At 43.8% G+C, this 19,028-nt stretch overlaps 1 protein-coding gene and 1 long non-coding RNA gene across 2 annotated transcripts; one reads left to right on the top strand and one right to left on the bottom strand.

Moving 5' to 3' along the window:
• Nucleotides 1-2,687: 2,687 nt before the first annotated feature.
• On the bottom strand, nt 2,688-4,481 carry LOC125620431. The gene is made up of 3 exons (XR_007352098.1): nt 4,172-4,481; nt 3,533-3,614; nt 2,688-3,369 (listed from the first exon to the last, which is right to left on the bottom strand). It is a non-coding gene; the product is annotated as an uncharacterized LOC125620431 (long non-coding RNA).
• An 8-nt stretch (nt 4,482-4,489) lies between these two features.
• On the top strand, nt 4,490-15,985 carry Utp11 (UTP11 small subunit processome component). Its single transcript, XM_015485240.2, has 9 exons — nt 4,490-4,629; nt 7,694-7,755; nt 9,388-9,490; nt 9,870-9,983; nt 10,473-10,566; nt 10,662-10,792; nt 13,857-13,967; nt 14,729-14,813; nt 15,589-15,985. The coding sequence occupies exons 1-8, from the start codon at nt 4,567-4,569 to the stop codon at nt 14,810-14,812; spliced, it is 762 nt and encodes a 253-aa protein (XP_015340726.1). The 5' UTR covers nt 4,490-4,566; the 3' UTR covers nt 14,813; nt 15,589-15,985.
• The last annotated feature ends 3,043 nt before the right edge of the window (nt 15,986-19,028 follow it).

Raw genomic sequence — 19,028 nt, 5'->3', positions numbered from 1 at the left:
GGGGGGGGGGAGTGGTTTTTGACTCTGCTATTAAGGCCCTGTCATTGATAGCAAGGTATTTTCTGGAAAGGGGATGAAGAGAGGTTCCCCCTTCCTGCCCACTCAGCAAGGCCTGACCTTCCCAGAGCTTTATTCCATAACTCGGAGTGGCAAAAACCTTGGTAACAAAACTTGGTAACCACCCACCCCCACACAAACCTCCTCCTGCATCCTGGCACTGAGGAGTCCTGCTTGTATCCACAGTGCCCAGGAATAGTTTTGACCTTTGAGGCCCAGGGAGACCCTAATCCTTGGCTCCATGATCTTTGGGCTTCTCAGGGAGGGGTGTGAGGGTATAGGGTACTTCAGGGTGGTGGAGGAGATGGGAGGAAACCTTTGTAGTTCTGACTCTCAGGCTTCCTCCCTGTGCCCAGCAGGGAGGAGAGGACTGGCATTTGCCAGGGACATGGGGCCCCTCCAGGTTCTTGAGGCCACCTCCCCTGGGATCCTCAGGCTTGTCACTAGGAATAAATAGCCTCAGGCTGGCGGGGAAAGGGGGGTGGGGAGGAGGCTCTGCTGTGCTGTTTGCAAAACAAGAGACAACAAACTAACCCTGGAAATAACCTCAGCATCTCAGTGGAGATTCAGGTGCCCAAAGTCTCTCCCACACCCCAGGCAGCTCCTGCCAACCTCTCACTGCAGGCACTAACACCCTCCCAGGCTGGGACTCTGGACGACCCTTCCCTGTGCATCATGTGCCATTTTCTGGGTCTAAAATCATCCTCCACTCCAGGTTTCCTTTCAAAAAAATAATTGTTTATTATTGTTTCTGCCTAAACTAGGCATATTGGGTCCTTTTTGTTTAACACTGCATTCCCAGTACCTACATCAATGCCTGGTACATAATAAATATGAACCAACGAATGAATGACACTACTTCAATATGGACCCCCACCTCCCCAGTTGGGACCATCAAGCAGTAGTGAACATCAGCCCATGGGTGGGCCCTTTCTCTGGGATTTGTCTTGCAGGTGTACAGGAACCGGAGAAACCAGGGAAAACTAATCTTCCTGATTGGAGTAGGTAGCAAGAAGGGGTCTGCTCCAGGGTGAAGGGAGGGCAAAGTGAGAAGTCTTCAGAAAGGGAGGGGGTATGAGTGAGCAATAAAGTGTTGGATAAAAGACAGAGTCTTGAGATCTCTTTTCTTTTTTTTAATAGCTCAATTAAAAAAATAATAATGCCTTTATTTTTATGTGGTACTGAGGATGGAACCCGAGTCCTGCCCATGCTAGGGGAGCACTCTACCGCTGAGCCACAACCCTAGCCCCAAGAGCTCTTCTCTGCTGAACAGTCTAAATGAGAGACAGTAGTTCCTGAGTTCTTATTTTGCACCAGTCTCTAAAACTTTATATATATATATATCTGNGTGTGTGTGTGTATATATATATATATATATATATATATATATATATATATAAAGTTTTATATATATATAAAGTTTTTTATATATATATACACACACACACACACACACACACACACTTAATTACCCAACAACTTTATTAAATATATATTTTTATCCTTGTTTTAAAAATGAGAAAATGGAGGCTGAAAGAGATTAGTTTGTCAAAGCTGACACAACTAATAATAACAAAGTCAGGCTTCAAATCCAGATAGTCAAATGTCAAAGCCCCTTATGCCAAAAAAGAGCTTAATCATTAGGTTGTAGAGCATCTGCAGTCATTTGACCTTTGTAAACGGGTCTCCTCCTGTCTCAGCATTGTTGTGAAGACTGGATGTGAGCACACAGTAGATATCCAGTATGTGTCCCCCCCATCCCATTTAATTGTCAAGTGTTAAGGTTCTGCTGCATAGACTTGGAGTCTGAGGCCAGAGAAAATTAGGAGACCTCTGCTTTGAGCCAATCTGGGGAAGGGAGACTGGTCTAGGGCAGGGTGGACTGTGTTCTTTCCCATCTCCATTTTCAGCTCCCCAGTGGGTTCACATTTCCCTGCTCACTTTATTTCCATTGGCCCTGGAAGATGTGCCACAGGGAGTTCAGGGATCAGCCACATGGACTCCCTGTTCCTGTTCCCCATCTGTCTTCTCCCCCTCCCTGGGAAACAGGTGTGTCTGAGCCAGGGCTGGAAGCAGACCCTGAGTGCTGGATGAAGGGCCTTAGGTAAGTAGGTTCTGGTTGACCCTTTCCCACCCAGGAAGTCCCCACACACCTTTGCCTATCTTATGCTCAGGGTCCTGCAGCTGTTCTCTTACCTTTGAAAAGTTTTCAAAAGGAGGCCCTGGGTGATTACTGACAGGCCTCTAGTGGTTTCCTCTGATGCTGAATCACTCTCTGGTGCCTGTAACTACAAGCCCTCCTTCTCCTAAGTTAGAAGACATTCTTCCTTCTCTGGGTGTGTTGCTCACTCTTACCACTGCAATGCCTAGAGCTCTTGAAGGCCTCAGGGCTTAGCAGACACCTTCTTTCAAATCATCCAGAAACTTCCTTGTGATCTCAAGTCTGGCAATAGGTTTATGGGTGAAGAGGGTGGAACAAGTGACTCTCACAGAGCATAGGGTGGGGGCAGAGAGAGAACTAACATGGTTAAATGCTGACTGTTTGCAGGATACCATGCTTAGACTGGCCATTCCTATGTTTAGTCACAAAAACTACACGAAGTAGTCATTGTTTTTTATTTATTTATGTTTATTTATTTATTTATTTTTATTAGCTACACATGACATTACAATGATCTTGGCAATTCATACATTTGAATCAATTGGGGTATAATTTCTCATACGAAGTAGTCATTGTTGATCATCATTTTATAGAGAAAGACAAGGCTCAGAGATTTTGACAATGGGGTTCCAAATCACAAGTCAATAGATAGTAGATAGATAATCAATCCAATGCTGCTCCAGAGTCCTCCACCTCCAGAGCTGGCTTCTGATGGCTCTGCTGATACAAAATATTCTTGGGGGAAGTGGCTGGGGCAGCCACCTGTTCACTCTGATTGATGGCTGGTCTTTTTAATTAAGATGAGACTGGAAAGGTAGGCCAGATCAGGAAGGAGCTTGTCTGCCAATGCAAGTGAAAATTGAGATGGAATTTTTTTAAATTCATGTGACCCTAGTTGGGCAAGGCTGAAATGCAGAGGTAGGAAAAAACTTTCTGCACAGCAGATCTCAGCTACTTTTACTTTTTTTTTAAACAGAGTTATTGAAGGTGAAGGTGAAAATAGAACTCCATGAGGTGGCAGGGATTGGTCTGAGCAAGAGAGAGAGTTCAAGCCCACTTTTACTCTTTCATGCCTACTGGTTGGCTGGACTGGCCCCTCCAGGGACTCTCTGGAGATTTCTCTAGAGCTCTTCAGCTGGAGAGGTTGCCCACTGTCATAAGAAACAAAGGTATCATGTATGTATAATATGTCAAAATACCCTCTACTGTCATGTATATCTAAAAAATAAAACAAAATAAAAAAGAAATAATAGTTCAAAGTATTACAGGAATTAAGAAGTAATGAAAATTAAAAAATGAATGCAATTATAGAACCTGCTGAAGTTCAGCTTCACATAGTGGAAAAGAAATCAAACATCTCTGGAATGTTTTGCTGTGTTCAACTCTCTCTTTAGACCTAAAAGAAGTTTAGTAATAATAAATATAACTGATAGCTCCATTTTATTGTGAACCTAATCAGTTAAAACATATTTAATTCTCCCAACAATCCTGGGGGTACATTTAGCATTATTATTATTACCTCTGCAGACAGGGAGAATGAGGCTCAACAAAGCAAACTTAGCCTTTGCTGGTTGGGATCAGAACATGCCTCCATAGTTCATGGTCCTATTTCATTGTACCGCCTTTGGCACTCACTCTGCTTCCGCCATTTCCATGAGGGACTCAGAACTTTATAACTATTGCTATTAGGTGATTTCATTCTGTATTGCTTTACAGATATGATTCCTCAATTCAACTATGAGCCCTTTACATCCCTGAGAGGGTGGAAGTGCATGCTATTATTAGCCTCGTTTTATGGGTGAGAAAAACGATGCTCATTAAAGTCAAAGAGCCTGCCCAAAGTCACACAGCCAGTGACTTGGCGCACATAACTTTAAAAAGTCTCTTGTCTTTCCATGGACCGCTCTTTCTGGTACACTGTAAAATTCCCATTGCTCTTAGCTTTAAACACACCGGCTCCGAGCAGTGGGTAACCGCACATGCGCAAACTCCAAGCCCCCTCAGCCTGAGCAGTGACAGCCACGCGTTCCCAGGTAACAACGCGCGGCAAGCGCTAAAGCTAGGTCTTGGTACGCGTGGATCCGCTCAGGCGAATAAGAGCCTGCCCGCCCTCGCAGAGTCACGAGACGACACCTAGGAAACTACAACTCCCAGAAGCAGCTTGCGGGGGTCGCCTTGGCTGGGAGACGTACTTCCGAGAATTCAGGCTTCTGATACGCTGCGAAGCGGAAGTAGGCGGTTCCAAGTAGCTGAGTGTGGGACCTGTTTCCGGCAGGATTGGTGGATGCGGAGCCTTAGGAGGTGCGGTACCGGTGTCGTCCAGTGAGCTTTTCAAGAACTGAGCGGACATGGCGGCGGCATTTCGCAAGGCGGCTAAGTCCCGGCAGCGGGAACACCGAGAGAGAAGCCAGGTAGGACCGCACAGGCCCCACGAACGCTCGCCTGGGCCACATGTGCTGCTCTCGCCCCAAGCTCCTCACCGCCCGGGGTCTTGGTCCCGGCGGTGCTTAGGTGCTGAATGTAATTTCACGCAAATGTTGCTGACCACGCCCGCGTGGCCGGGGCGGAGCCTCGTGGGAATGGAGCACACTGCTTCCCATACCTCGATCAAATCTACCCTCCGAGGTTTCAGTGGGTAACTAAGAGATGGTGTGTGTTCAAGTGCCGGGCCATCCCCGGGGAAGTTGAGGGCAAAGCTCACACAAGCTAACAGGTTCCCAGCAGGAATGCGAACGCACATCAACGCCCAGCTCTGCCTGCTGCAGTGACCAGAGAGATGTTGTTACTAATGTGGCATCATCTTGATGCGTGGGTTTTGTGGTCCACGAAAATCTGTCCCATGTTTTGGCTTCACTCTGCCGTGTGTGGTGTTTTCTGTCTGCATTATACAGGTGGGGAGACTGAGGTCTAGAGAGGAACTGGATTATTTACAGACGCTAAATTTAGGCAACAGTTGTAGGCTTTCGGAGGAGAATGTGTCTGTGTGGAGAGAATGGGGAGAAATAAGATCATTTGTAGAATCAGTTTATTCACTTGACTGTTCTTAGGAATCACCTAATATCCGATTCAGAAAAATTGGTTCCCTAGAAATATCTGGTCCAACTTCATTTTACAGATGGGGAAGAGATGTGGAAGGATGTATCAACAGTTGTACAGCTGACTAATGGAACAGAACTGAGGCCTCTTAACCACTGTTCAGTCTTCCTGCTTAATGCCTTTATCAAATACTGTGCTCTTTATTTGTGCATTAGTATACTGGGAGTGATAGTGTAATTTGTCACCTTTCTGGGAGATTATATGTGGACCTATCTAAAATTAATAGTAGGTAGAAGTGCACAACAAAGGGCAAAGTATTTTACTCACTTATTTTGTTTAATTCATAACAGCTATGTGGAAATAGGTACTATTATTTCCTCATATTTATAGATAAGGGAACAAAGGCTCAGATAGGTTAAGTACTTTGCCCAGAGTCACACATCTATAGCTGGCTAGTGGTAAAGCCAGAAATTACGTCAGGTGTTTTGAATCCAGGAGTTACTAAAAGATGAATAAAGACACAACTTTATATGAGATGGCACATAAAAAATTTCAACTGAAGGAAATGCATGGGAAAGGGTGGAGATGATGAGAGCATTGTGATGAAGTTTGTTGGACTTGGATGGCAATTTGCCTTTGAAGGCAAAGCTCAGTTTTTGAGCATAATAGTATGCTAGGCACAGCCCTACGTGTTTTACAGGGATTGTCTCATATATTCCTTTAGCATCCCTATGAGGTGGATGTTACCCTCATTTTACAAATAAGAAATGTGGTGTTTAAAGAAACAGTGTAAGAACTGGGACTGTGGCTCAGTGGTAGAGTGCTTGCCTTGCACATGTGGATCCTCAGCACCATATAAAAATAAATAAATAAAAATATTGTGTCCATCTACAACTAAGAAAAAAAATTAAAAAAAAGAAAAAAGAAACAGAAACACTGTATCCAAAGTTACAGCAAGTAGTTGATTTGGATTGCCAGAGGGGAGAGGGCTTTCAAGGCTGGCCATGGCCTTGCCTGAGTAGGAAAAGATGGTCTTTGTGGGCGGAGAGAGGAGATGGCCTTGCTGGAAGCTGGGTAACCCATTGATTGAAGCATTCCCTGTTTGGGTACTTTGGAATTTATTCTGTAGGTCCCTTCAGTGAGGCAGTGGGGAAACTACTATATGGAGGAGGTAAATGTGACATAAACTATTTCAGATGCAGTATCAGTTTTCCTTTTGTAATTCAGATATACCTGCAAGTGGACTTGCAGGACAGATTTTAAGTTTTCTGCCTGATGTTTTGCTCTTTTGACCCTTGAGCTTTTATTTTTCCACTCTGTCAGCCTCCCACAGCTGTAAAATAAAAATTGTCAGCCATGTGCCTGCCTGTAATTCCAGTGGTTCAGGAGGCTGAGGCAGGAGGATCACAAGTTCAAAGTCAGCCTCAGCAGCTTAGTGAGGTCCTAAGCAACTTATAGCAAGACCCTTTCTCTAAATAAGGTATAAAAAGGGCTGGGGACGTGGGTCAGTGGTTAAGCACCTCTGAGTTCAATCCTTCGTACCAAAAAAAAAAAAATCATCCTATTAAGATGAGATAGGCAGGGCTGGGGATATAGCTCAGTTGGTAGAGTGCTTGCCTTGCATACACAAGGCCCTGGGTTCAATCCCCCCCCCCCCAAAAAAAAAAAGATGATATAAGCCAAAGCATCTAGCAGAGACCCTGACAAGTGCTTATAGAAAGATAATACCAGGATTTAATCATTGTACCCTTCATGCTATCTAAGTCTGTGTCAGAGAAAGTACTTTTTGACACATTTGGTTTTCTCTCATACCTTGTACCAAAGGTACAATAACAACAGTAAACATAGGCTGGGCACCTTCTGTGTAACAATCCATGTGCAGGCACTACCTCTTACAGAGGCTCCTTGAATCTTCGTTATAACCCTGCAAAGTAAGTACTGTTCTCATTTTACAGTTAGGAATTGGCAGCTCAGAGAAGTTAAGTGACTTGTCCAAGGTTACAGATTGTTAAGCGATAAAGCTTGGATTTGAACCCCAGTCTCCAGACTCTAAATATAGCTCCCTTACACAGTTGCCTCCCTGTTACTATGTTTTCCCTTCATAGTATTTTATAAGCCCTTGGATTAAGTTGGTAGTAATTTTAGTACAACTGGCAACTGTGTGCTTAGTGCCGAGTCATTGTTGCCTCTCTCTGTCCTTAATAGGCCAAGAAACCTACTATGTCGGTGCTTGTGACCCGCCTGGCGTCTGCCTGGTCCCTCTCATCCTTGTTGGAACCCAGTTGCTGGGAGAGGGAAGGAGCAGGGTAGTGGTTTGGCTCCAGGGACATGGATTTACTGAGCACTGCAGAGACTCTTGTTCCTGTCAGGTGTCATGTTGATCTGAGCATGTGCTTGCTGAGGAAACTAAGTGCTCTCTTTTTTTCTTTTGTCTTCCAGCCTGGCTTTCGCAAACATCTGGGCCTTCTGGAGAAAAAGAAAGATTACAAACTTCGTGCAGAGTGAGTCTTCTTTCTGCTAGAGGTGCTGCCAAGAAAGCTGAAAACATCGCGCACTGCAGCCGAAGTGCCTGAGTGTCTAACAGGGAATAACTTCCTGCCATTGATAAAATGGCCTTGGCTCTGACAGCCTGTTAAATATTTTTCTACGACTTTAAACTTCTCTTTTTGTTTAGGCAGAGCATTATTTATTTAACCAGTTGCATTGTAAATCTTTTTTATTATGCTGCTGCAGATTGCTGTCTCACAGTGGCTTTGATTTGCCTTTATTTTGAACCAAAAGCCGAATATTCTTTTCTCCCTTTTCTTGAAGTGCAAGATATAATATGAAATTCCATTTGTTGAGTCTTCTTACATCACTATGTATGTGGTGTGGAGTGAAGAGATGTGAAAGATGGATTCATGAGACTGAGCGTGGGTGATAATGGACTTGGAAAACATTTTATAAAACAATTATGCCCATTCTTTTTTTTTAGCACTACATTTGCAAAACACTTATAGTTATTTGCTAGCCATACATGTCAGGTGAGGCCCTTCTTATGCTCTGGGTATGATCTGTGCCAATGGATTAAGTGGATTTCTGTAAGTCCCAGAGTTTTGGAGGACAATGGTAATAATTGAGTGTTATGATTGGGTTTATACTCATTATACTCATCTGTTCCTTTTTTTTTTTTTTTTAATTAGTGCATTATAATTATACATAATGTCATTTATTCCATTTAACCTTCTGGGTAGGTTACTGTTACCATAGTCATTTGTGCAGTTGGGATATAGAGTAGTTAATTTATTTTCTAAGGTTACTTAGCTAGAAGGGATAGAGTCAGATCTGACCCACACACTGTGGCTCCAGAGTCCCCCATTCGAGTCATGATCCTCCATGGCACTGTGTGGTTTCTGAATTATATTTGTTATTTGGTGCTGAAGCTGGCACCAGAACCCTATCTAAGAAGTTTTAATTTTTTCTCTGTTTGGTTCCCTGTAATGATGTAAGTGGCACTAAGACATGTGGGGTAGAGGCAGTGATAGGAGAATACTGTTAGATTGTGGACCCTGTAGAGACACAAACCCAACTCAGGTACAGTGGACTGTGGATCAGATCCAGTCACCACTTTGATTTTTTGTCTTATTTTATATAAACTTTTATGTATTTATTTTTCTCCTAGGTCCTTAGCATTTTTATTTATTTTTTCCCCACCATTTTGGTGGGGGGTACTGGGGATTGAACTCAGGGGCACTTAACCACTGAGCCACATTCCTAGCCCTTTTTTGTATTTTTTAATATAAGTTACTTAGCGCCTTACAATTGCTGAGGCTGGCTTTGAACTTGTAATCCTTCTGCCTCAGCCTCCCGAGCCGCTGGGATCACAGGCATGCACCACCATGCGCAGCCCTACCTTTTTTAAAATTGGTGCTTATAGTTAGACATAGTGATGGAATTCATTGTTACATATTCATACATGCACACCACACACAATATAACAATATAATTTGACCAATATCACTCCCTAGCACTTTCCCCTTTTATGTGAACTTTTAGATACTTATAAAGTTTGCTCATTGAGTGTGTGTTTGTGTGTGTATTTGTATGATATGTTTTGTTTTGTTTCTGATGGCCCTGTTTAACCTGTGTTTTAGTGATTATCATAAAAAACAAGAATTCCTCAGAGCTCTACGGAAGAAGGCTCTTGAAAAAAATCCAGATGAATTCTACTATAAAATGACTCGGGTTAAGCTCCAGGTGGGTGCCTAGTGAATCAATGGATGTTTTGAGGTCCATGTGTTAGAAAATAAAGATGGGAAGAAGCTGGATCAGAATGATTCTTGGCTTTAATCAGCCCTTTCCAATTGGTCCACATGCTCTTGGTCAGTGCCCAAGGCAAACCTGCAGCTTGCATTCCTGCCTCATTCCTGCCTCATTCCTGCCTTATCTAATGTCTGGAGATGTACTCAGTAAATGTATGGAGTTGCCACCTCAAACATGCACCTAGGAGGCCTAGTGCCTTGGATTACTGGTGACATGCAGTTTCTGGTTGTCTTTGTTCAAACAGTGATCTATGCCAACAACTCATTAATGGCCTTATTCTAATTGGAATATATCTTTTAAATTTGGGTTTTAGGATGGAGTTCATATTATTAAGGAAACTAAGGAAGAAGTAACTCCAGAACAGCTAAAGCTGATGAGAACTCAGGATATCAAATACATAGAAATGAAAAGGGTTGCAGAAGCTAAGGTAACAATTTACTCTTTGTTCTGATATATTTTTGTTGGTTAAGAAAGGAAACATAAACCCATCAATCTCAAGTTATCAGTTAATTTCTTTGGGCATTTACAAACTTAATATTTGCTTGATTGTGATAATGATTTAGAAGTGTATCATGGTGAAGAAGAGAGTTCAAGTTTGAGAATGACACACACGTGTGCTGAATTTTGGTTCTGCTATTTACTAGCCCCATGACTATGGACAAATAACCTCCTTGATGCTGTTTCCTCTTTTCTGTCTCAGGATTGTTATAAGTAATAAGTGAGTTTTGTGAAATGCCTAACCCAGTTGGCATGTAGTTGGTACTTGATATATTTTAGTACTCCTTGCCTTTAAAAGAATGAAACAAATTCTTAGCTGGCTGGTAATAATGATATGAAATGGTCTAAATTTTTACAAATTTACTTCTGAGACTCCAGAAGATCCCAATTTAAAGTGAGACCATATTCTGTATTCTAGAAAATTGAAAGACTAAAATCAGAGCTCCATCTGCTGGATTTCCAGGGGAAGCAACAGAATAAGCATGTATTTTTTTTTGACACCAAAAAGGAAGGTATGAAATGTTTGAGGGTTTCTGGGACAGTGTACCATAGCCCTCTCAGTTTGGTGTTAGACAGGCAGTGTCTTAAGGATTGTTTTGATTTTTAGTTGAACAGTTTGATATTGCATCTCACCTGCAAACAGCCCCAGAACTAGTTGACAGAGTCTTTAATAGACCCAGGATCGAGACCTTGCAGAAGGAAAAAGTGAAAGGAATTACGCACCAGACTGGACTTAAGGTAATTTTCTCCATTGTTATTCTGATGGGAGTTTGGGGAAATCAAGGTTCCTTTTTTTTTTGTGTGTGTGTGTGTGTGTGCCACTGCATTTAATATGTTATTTGTGGAAAACTCTTAAGTTCTCTTTGAAAAATGGAAGGTGGAAGGAGGATTTGATGATGAGGCTGGAAGTGGAGGAGGGTTGCTTGGTTTTCTGAGATTGAGGATGTGTAGTAAAGTGGTCAGGAGCTTATGTTCTGCCTTATAAATCTGGGTTTGAGTCCCAGCTCTGGCCCCCTGTGCTTTATATTCCCCTTTCTGGATTGAACCCAAGGGCACTCTACAATTAAGCTACATCCCTAGGCCTTTTTCTTTGTTGAGGCAGGGTTTTGCTATATTGCCAAGGCTGGCCTTGAACTTGGGATCCTCTTGCCTTAGCCTCCTGAGTATCTGGGATTACATGTGTGCCCTACTGTGCCTAGTGCACTCCTCCCCTCACTCCCACTTACTGGGGATAGAATCCAAGGTCACTTTGACCACTGAGCTACATCCCTAGTCTTTTACATATTAATTTTGAGACAGGCTCTTGCTAAGTTGCTAAGGGTCTCACTGAGTTGCTGAAGGTGGCTTCAAACTTATGATCCTCCTTCCTCAGCATCCCAAGTTGCTGGGATTACATGCCTACACCACCACACTTGGCTCCAGCTCTTTTTTATTTTTTTAATTTTGAGACAGGGTCTAAGTTGCAGAGACTGTTCTTGAACTTGTGAATCTGCTGTCTCAGTCCTTTGAGTTGCTGTGTGCTGCTGTGCTCAGCCTGCCCAGCCTGGTGCACTTTTAATGCTTGTAATAGATTCTAGCATTTTCGAAGTGCAAGCAGGGAGGGGACACTGCAGATGAAGGAATGTGGTATACAGTATTTTGATATCAAACTTTCGGCAGTAAACACATATTAAAAGATCTTTTTGTATTACATTTTTGTAATGAAAATTTTGTAGTGACTTTTCCTTCTGGTGTTTTCTAGCACTGTAACTGGGTTGTGGAGAAGACATGCTTTTCCTCAAAGCTTTCTGGAGTTGAACTCTCACTTCTGACTGATTCATTAAAAAAAAAAAAAAAATGCTGTCAATGTGTTTCAAGCAGACAGCTGTTCTGTTTTGATTTGAATCATTTACACCGCATCAGTTTTGCTTCCAATGTTTAATTTCACAGCAGCTTTCTCTAGCTCAGAGGCAGCTAAACTTGCTTTAGTAATATAAATACCCCTAATTAGTTTGACTATATTGGGTAATCCCATAAATTTGACAGTCTGTGCAATAAAGTGAAAACAAAAGCTGTCTGAACCACTGCTGTGAGACTTGTTGACGTCTGAGGCCAGTGATATGCTTCGGTATGTAGATAACACTCCCAGCTGAGGGGCTGGCTGACTAGTGTTCTTGTGATAACCCTGTTTATCAATTAGTTGTCTTTTCAGTTAGCTGTTCACTGACACTTCTCAAGTCTTGAGGTAGTCTCTAAAGAGATGAGTATTCTAAACTCCTATGCAGAATAGTTCACCGTCATAGATTTTGAGAAGTAAAGAGGGTTTGGATTTTGCCATTTTGTCTAGTAGTTTCATTCAGCTGTTTTGTTTAAAGCAAAATCATTTTTATTAAGAGATTACTGGTGGGGAGCCGGGCATTGTCGTGCGCACCTACAATCCCAGCAACTTGGAAGGCTGAGGCTGGAGAATTTTTGAGGTCAGTCTCAGCTGCTTAGTGAGAACTTGTCTCAAAATAAAAAACAAAAAGGTCTGCAAATGTAGCTAAGTAGTAAAGGGTTCAATCTTCAGTCCCAGAAAAACAAAAACAAAAATGGTACATACAGGTTGAGCATCCCTGATCCCAAATCCAAATGCTCCAAAATCAAAACTTTTTTTTTTTTTTAGAAACTTGCAGCTGACCCTTTAGGTTGGGGGATCAGGTGCCAGTCAGCTGCAAGTTTTTTTTTTTTTTTTAGAGAGAACTTCAATATTTATTTTTCAGTTTTCGGCAGACACAACATCTTTGTTTGTATGTGGTGCTGAGGATCGAACCCAGGCCGCACGCATGCCAGGCGAGCGTGCTATGGCTTGAGCCACATCCCCAACCCAAAATCAAAACTTTTTGAGTGCTAATGTAATGCTACACGTGGAATATTCCCTACCTGACATCATGTGATGGGTCACAGTCAAAACACAGACACACTAAAAGTATTGTATAAAATTACTTTCAGTCTGTGAGTGTATAAGGGGTACATGAAACATAAATAAATTTTGTGTTTATACTTGAGTCCCTTCCCCAAGACATATCATTATGCACATGCAGGTATTAGGTATTCCAAAGCTTAAAAAATTTCACAATTCAAAACTACTAGTCCCAAGCATTTTGGATAAGGAATATTCAACCTGTGTGTTATCTCAGAAAGGAATCTAAAGCTCTTATAAGTGTCTCAGGGTTTATGATTCCCCCAAGTCTCCTGGTCATGAGGAGTCATAATGGTGAGAATTTTCAGGTCAGCCCTTGCTGGAAAAAAATCCTTCTCCTCTCTGGTGTTTTAAGATTCTCTGGTAGCAGCACACTGCCAGATGTCCCTTCTGCTGCTCCCTATCACTTTGTGCAGGGCTTCTGGTACTGGCCCATCCCTGCCATCATGTCAGGTAACCAAGGCCCTCGCATAGAGGTTGAAGCAGCCTAATGTAGGGGTAGGAAAAATTCCTGGAATCCAGAAGACTGTTCCAGGTGAATCATGTGTCCTTGGGTCAGTTACTTTCTTCTCCCGGCCTCATTCTGAATTTATAAAATGACAGATCATGATAAGATAGTCTCCAAAGTTTCTTTCAGCTTTAGAATGTGATGTTCCTAAGGTTGACAACTTTATAGTTATCAAATTATGTTGATTCTGGAGAAAGGAGGGAGCTGATGAAACCATTTACACAATTGGGCTTAAGTGGCTCAGGAACCAGTTTCTTGTAGTCCAAAGCTTAAAACATTTTGAAATCCAAAATACTTTTAAATTAATATTTGCTATAATTGTTTTATTGAAAATGTTTGTGTTTCTTCTGTAGCGAATAGCTAAAGAAAGGCAAAAGCAATATAATTGCCTGACACAGCGGATTGAACGAGAGAAGGAATTATTTGTTATTGCGCAGAAAATTCAAACACGCAAAGATCTTCAGGTGAGGAGAGAGAGCTTTAGACCTTTTCTCGCTCTGTCTCTCTCTCTCTTTTTTTTTTTTTATTTAATTTTTTTCTTGTAAAGGTCTTAACTGACACTGGATTTCAGCTGTGTGTAAATCAACCCCAGTGAAAATGTCTGCTCCTCAGGGGCAGTGGTTTGAGCCAGTGTCTGTTGCCCTGACAGTGTTGAAATGTTCCTTGATTAAGAAGGTAATAAGGGGGTTATTAGTCAGTGCCTTGGAACAGCAAAGGGTAGGATCGGGTAGCATATGAACTTTATAGCTTATGAGCAGCTCCCGTAACATTTAAACAGGTTAACAAAACAGTGCATGTCACTCATTGGTGTTTAAAAATAGACAACATTGTGTAGTTAAATAGCAGAGCTACAGAATATAAGATGCTGCTTTCGTATTATTATCATTTCTTTAAATGTCAAATTCTTTAGCCTTGCAGATCATTTAGAATACCCTTTCTCAACTGGGGTTCCGTGAGAGAATTAAAATGATAATTTAAAACAAAACCATTATTTAATCACCTTTCTCCTCCATTTCCTCAAGGACTGGGCATAGGTAATTCCATTCAGATGCCCAGGGGAAGTGAACTCATCGCACTTGGTGGATGCTTAGGGCAGTAGGGCCCTTTCTCTTCAGAACTTTGGGAACAGCATCTTGGGGGGTTTCTCAGAGGTAGCTTGTCAACCTTCCTGTTTTACGAAACCCTCTTTCTGTTTAGTGACCATCATCTTTTTATTCTTTTATAGGATAAAACTCAGAGGGTGAAGGTGAAGAAAGAAACAGTGAATTCCCCAGCTATTTACAAATTTCAGAGTCGTCGAAAACGTTGAGGTGCTATAATAAGCCTTATCATTTTGCATTGAAAATAATTCTCTTTTGGGGGTAATAACTTCACATTCCATTAGTCCAAATGGCATGGTTTTCCTGTTTGTAACCTTGATTTATTGATCTGATATTTGAGTCTTTCTCTGAACAACATTAAAGTCCCTTCCCCCATGTCATCGTTTTTAGGTTGTGAAATCAGTCTTATTTTTATAGACAGTACTTTAATTTTTTTTCATTGTGAAAGTTACATAATCTCATTACAACAAAGTAGGAAGTAGATGAATTCCTTCATCTCAGTACTTATTCAAGAACAACAAATATTTATTGCACAGTGAGAGCTAAAGCTTGGGAGGTAAAGAGCTACTGTGAGCTTCCAGGGTATTTCTGCATTTTGTAAAGCTGTGCCTCAGTTTTGTTTATATTTTTGTGTTTTGTATTTGTAATTATGGTAAATAATTTTATATCCTAATTTTAAGTCATTGGCTCCTTTCTGTCTTGTTACAACACTGGATTTTTCACAAGTAATATGCTTATAGTAATAATTAAAATAATGTTTTTAATGATTGTCCAATGTTTTATGCACTGGAGAGACTTTTTTTGTGTGTGTGTGGTGCTGGGAATTGAACCCAGGGCCTTGTGCATGGGAGGCAAACACTTAACCTACTGAGGTATATCCCCAGCCCTTGGATAAACTGATTTTATCGTCATTCTTTTATTGATTATTCAGGTGGCTTCAAAAGTTGTAAAAGAATAATTTTTTTCTCTTATTTTTTATCTGTAGATAGAAATCCTTGGAATTAGGAAGCAACAGGGGGACCAGTTCTTCATTGAAGCTCAAATCAGAATAGAGTGGAACTGTCTCTGCTCCTGTCCTCTGCATTCCTGCTCAACTCAGAATTCCAGGACTGAAAACGGCTTCACCCTGAGATTACAGACCCCAGGCTGTGCAGGGCAGCTTCCTTCTTCCACATTCCCATCCTTCCCTTCCTTGCCCTTGTAGGGATCCTAGGCCAAGACCCGTCAGGACAGGACTGAGCCTGCCTAGGGCAAGTGTGGGAGAATAGGGCACCACAGGGTTCTAGGAGGCTTGTTCACACCCTTCCTGTGGAGGAGCAGCAGCTGTGTGTGGATTTGAAAATAATAAATATATATTGTTAATACTTAACAAATCCTTATGACTACTAGGGTCCTGTATTTTTTATTTTTCTAGAATGAAAGCCTGTTTCTTCAAGATGTACTGGAAAATAAGAAGGGCCAGGAGAACAGAAGCCAGCAGTTTTTGCCTTCAGGAAGGCAGTGCTTCCAGTCTGTGTGCTCCCCGGGGGAGGTGCTGAGCTGATTGATAGTCTTGAGACTTAAGTCCCAGGCCAGGGATGGGACCCACCACAGGGATGTTGGGCAGGCGCTGGGAGATCCTGGCTGGATCGAGAGGTGAGGTTGGGAGGAGCTTGAATCCGTACAGTTACCCTAGATGGTGAGGAGGAGCAGACTAAGCAGCAAACTGTTCCTGGGATCAAAGGCTGGGTGCTATTTTTCAGGCTCTTGCCCCTGCTGGAAAGGTGGGGGAGGACAGGAAATATCCCTGAATGCCTTCTCATGGAGTGTACACCCACACAAAGGCACACGTGCTTTGTAGGCTCTCTTAACAGATGCACAAGGCACGTAGAACTTGGGCCTCACAAACAGGTACAGGCACACCTACACATCCTCTGGTACACAGACACAAGCAGACGCTTGAAGAGCAGGAAAGTCCATCCTCAGAGTGCCATAAGCTCCACGCTGGTGGCAGTCAGGACCATAGGGGATGAGGCTGGGTGTCCTGAATTGCTGTGACACTAGGGGCTTTCTCTGAGGTCTAAGGATTTTAAGGCAAGAGATTGGCTGCCCCTTAGGACTAAGTGACAAGCTCCAGCCTCATAGGTTCAGAGAATAGGCCAGGTGCTTTGGTGCTCAGTGGGACTCCAGACTTGGGGTTCACTGGTGAGCAGAGACAGTATCATTTCCTTGGGTTCCATGTCTCTAGTCTTGGAATGATTTGGTCTGTTCATATCATATCACTGGCTATGCCAAGGGAACTGTGGGCAGCCTGTGAAGATGGACAGCTTTTCTGTGACTTAGGACTCTTGTTTTGGGTCTGTTGTATAAACCAAAGCTGCAGTTAGATGGACCACATTGAATCCCCAGGTCTGTCTCAGAGAAAGTGAACCTGACTCAGTCCATGGTCATATCTTAAAACCTGTTGGACCAAAGCAGGAGAGTGTCAGCCCTTTATTGAATAAAACAATCTGATTTTCTGGGTGTAGAGGAAACATTCCTGGTGGCAGAATGGAAAGGGCCCAGCAGGTGGAGCTGCTGCCCCTTTGCTGGGCTACGTTCTTGGGGAGCTGGTGTCCACCCACCGAGCACACTGCTTCTGTCACAAGCTTCATGTACTCCGGAGTGCTTAGTATGGATTTGATTACCGAGTTTAATGCCATGGGGGAGAGCCCCTGTGAAAAAAGAGTTGTCTCCCCTGAGCTTGAGATTAGTGTGGCTCCAAGATGAAGACCTGGCAGGACATGGCTTTCCCTTCCTATTTCTAGGGAGGTCCACATGGGGAGCATTGGGGTCTTCCCCAGGGCTCTGTCATAGAGCCTCAGGCTTCCCAGAGGGTGGTTCCCCCAGGGTGTGGTAAGGTCTCCCTCCCTGGGGTTTTGAAGGTGGGTTATGGCTGCCATCTCTGTTGCTGGCTGTGGGCACTAAACAACCAGAGCTGCATGTCCTCCAGCAACGCAGCAGCCAACACTCAGGCTCTGCCTGCCTGTGGAGGCCGGTGAGGCCAGGGCCTGTTGGGACTTGAAACAGTGAGGTAAGTCGGTGTCTAGTGCTGGGCTCCCTTCTCTTCAAGCGCTCTCAGCCTGCCAGTTCCTGGAGCCTTGTGCCTAGGGCATTGGGGAAGGGCGGGCAGAGCCTTGGGTGGGAGTTCTGGCCTAAAGCCCTGGGTGAATGCAGGAATCGGGGGTGGACCTGAGACTTGGGGCTCAGCCTGCAGGTTTCTTGGGCTTGTGCAGTTGCCTTCTGGGGTCAGAGGGTGCGCTGCCTCTAGCCAGCCAGGTCACGGGGCCTCCCTGCTGGCATAGCCCACACAGACTCCTGGATCTGTAGCAGAAAGTGCAGGGAAGGATGAGGGCGGCTGAGAAACCTGGAGAGGCTGTGCTTCCCTTGTGAATTCATGGCGGGGGCTGCAGCTCGGGTAGAGTGCCTGCATGTACAAGGCCAGGGCACCATGGTTTCCAGCACTGCACACGCGAAATGCGCCTAAGTCCACTGAGGAGACACGGGAGACTGGAAGGAGCTGCCAGGTTCAAGTCCTGTCCCAGCTGGGTCAACTCTCCCTATCCATCTGTCTGCTTCACTTGTTCATGTGAGGGAGCACCCTGGTGCCCGTCAGTAGTGCAGCCTGGAGCCCTCAGTTCTTGCAGGTGGTATAGGGGCTGGTCCAGAACAGAGCTAAGGATCCAGCTCTTGGGCAGGGGTCTGCTGTATTTGGGTATAAGAGAAAGGTGGGAAGGAAGCCCTTTCCTCTCCCCGTCTGTCACCTGATGGCCACACTCAGATCATAAGAGTTAATGAAACCATGGTGCCCGGAGGCTGTTGGGCAGCCCCCCCTGCCCTGAATCAGCCTGACTCATTTACAGCTTTCTCCCAGTTACCCCAAAGGCTTCTCTCTGAGGTGACGAATGTGGGGGGTTGGTTTCGGGTTTCATGTTTTCACATTACTGGGTGGAAAAAAAAAAAAAAACCAGCTTCTACAGCAGAAACAACTTGTCCCAAGAGCTCTGAAAATTCCCCCATCTTCTCTCCTCAGCTGCTCAGAAACATAGACCAGAGACGGAGGGGTTAAGAGGAGGGGCAACAGCCAAGCTGAGAGGTTTTAGGGACAGCCCCTTTGGAGGTGGCAACACCTGCCTTCCTGCTTTACTGCAGGCAGGGGAGGACCTTCGCAGAGACTCTACCCTGGGGTCTTCAGTGCCCAGTGCCGGATTGCCAGGGCGAGGGGCAGTCAGCTCAGAGTGGGAGGGGCCAGGGTAGAAAGGGATCATCTATCTCCCTTCCCTAGTTAATTTGATCCCAGGAGGTCGGGGACAAGTGTCCCTCTCTAAAAAAGGGCTCTTTAGGTGGAATGGTAGGTGGAAAAATACAGGGTCCATCTGGCACATGGAGGCTGGGGGGTGGCACCCC

The sequence above is a fragment of the Marmota marmota genome, unplaced genomic scaffold, assembly GCF_001458135.2.
Source record: "Marmota marmota marmota unplaced genomic scaffold, marMar, whole genome shotgun sequence".
In the NCBI taxonomy this organism is placed as follows: domain Eukaryota; kingdom Metazoa; phylum Chordata; class Mammalia; order Rodentia; family Sciuridae; genus Marmota; species Marmota marmota.
This window is presented reverse-complemented; position numbering and strand designations above follow the sequence as displayed.

Bases quoted from the DNA above. Each gene is read 5' to 3' on its own strand.
- Utp11 (XM_015485240.2), top strand. From the start codon at position 4,567: ATGGCGGCGGCATTTCGCAAGGCGGCTAAGTCCCGGCAGCGGGAACAC. The intron at 9,491-9,869 runs GTGGGTGCCTAG...TTTGGGTTTTAG, and splicing joins TGACTCGGGTTAAGCTCCAG to GATGGAGTTCATATTATTAA. The intron at 10,793-13,856 runs GTAATTTTCTCC...TTTCTTCTGTAG, and splicing joins CGCACCAGACTGGACTTAAG to CGAATAGCTAAAGAAAGGCA.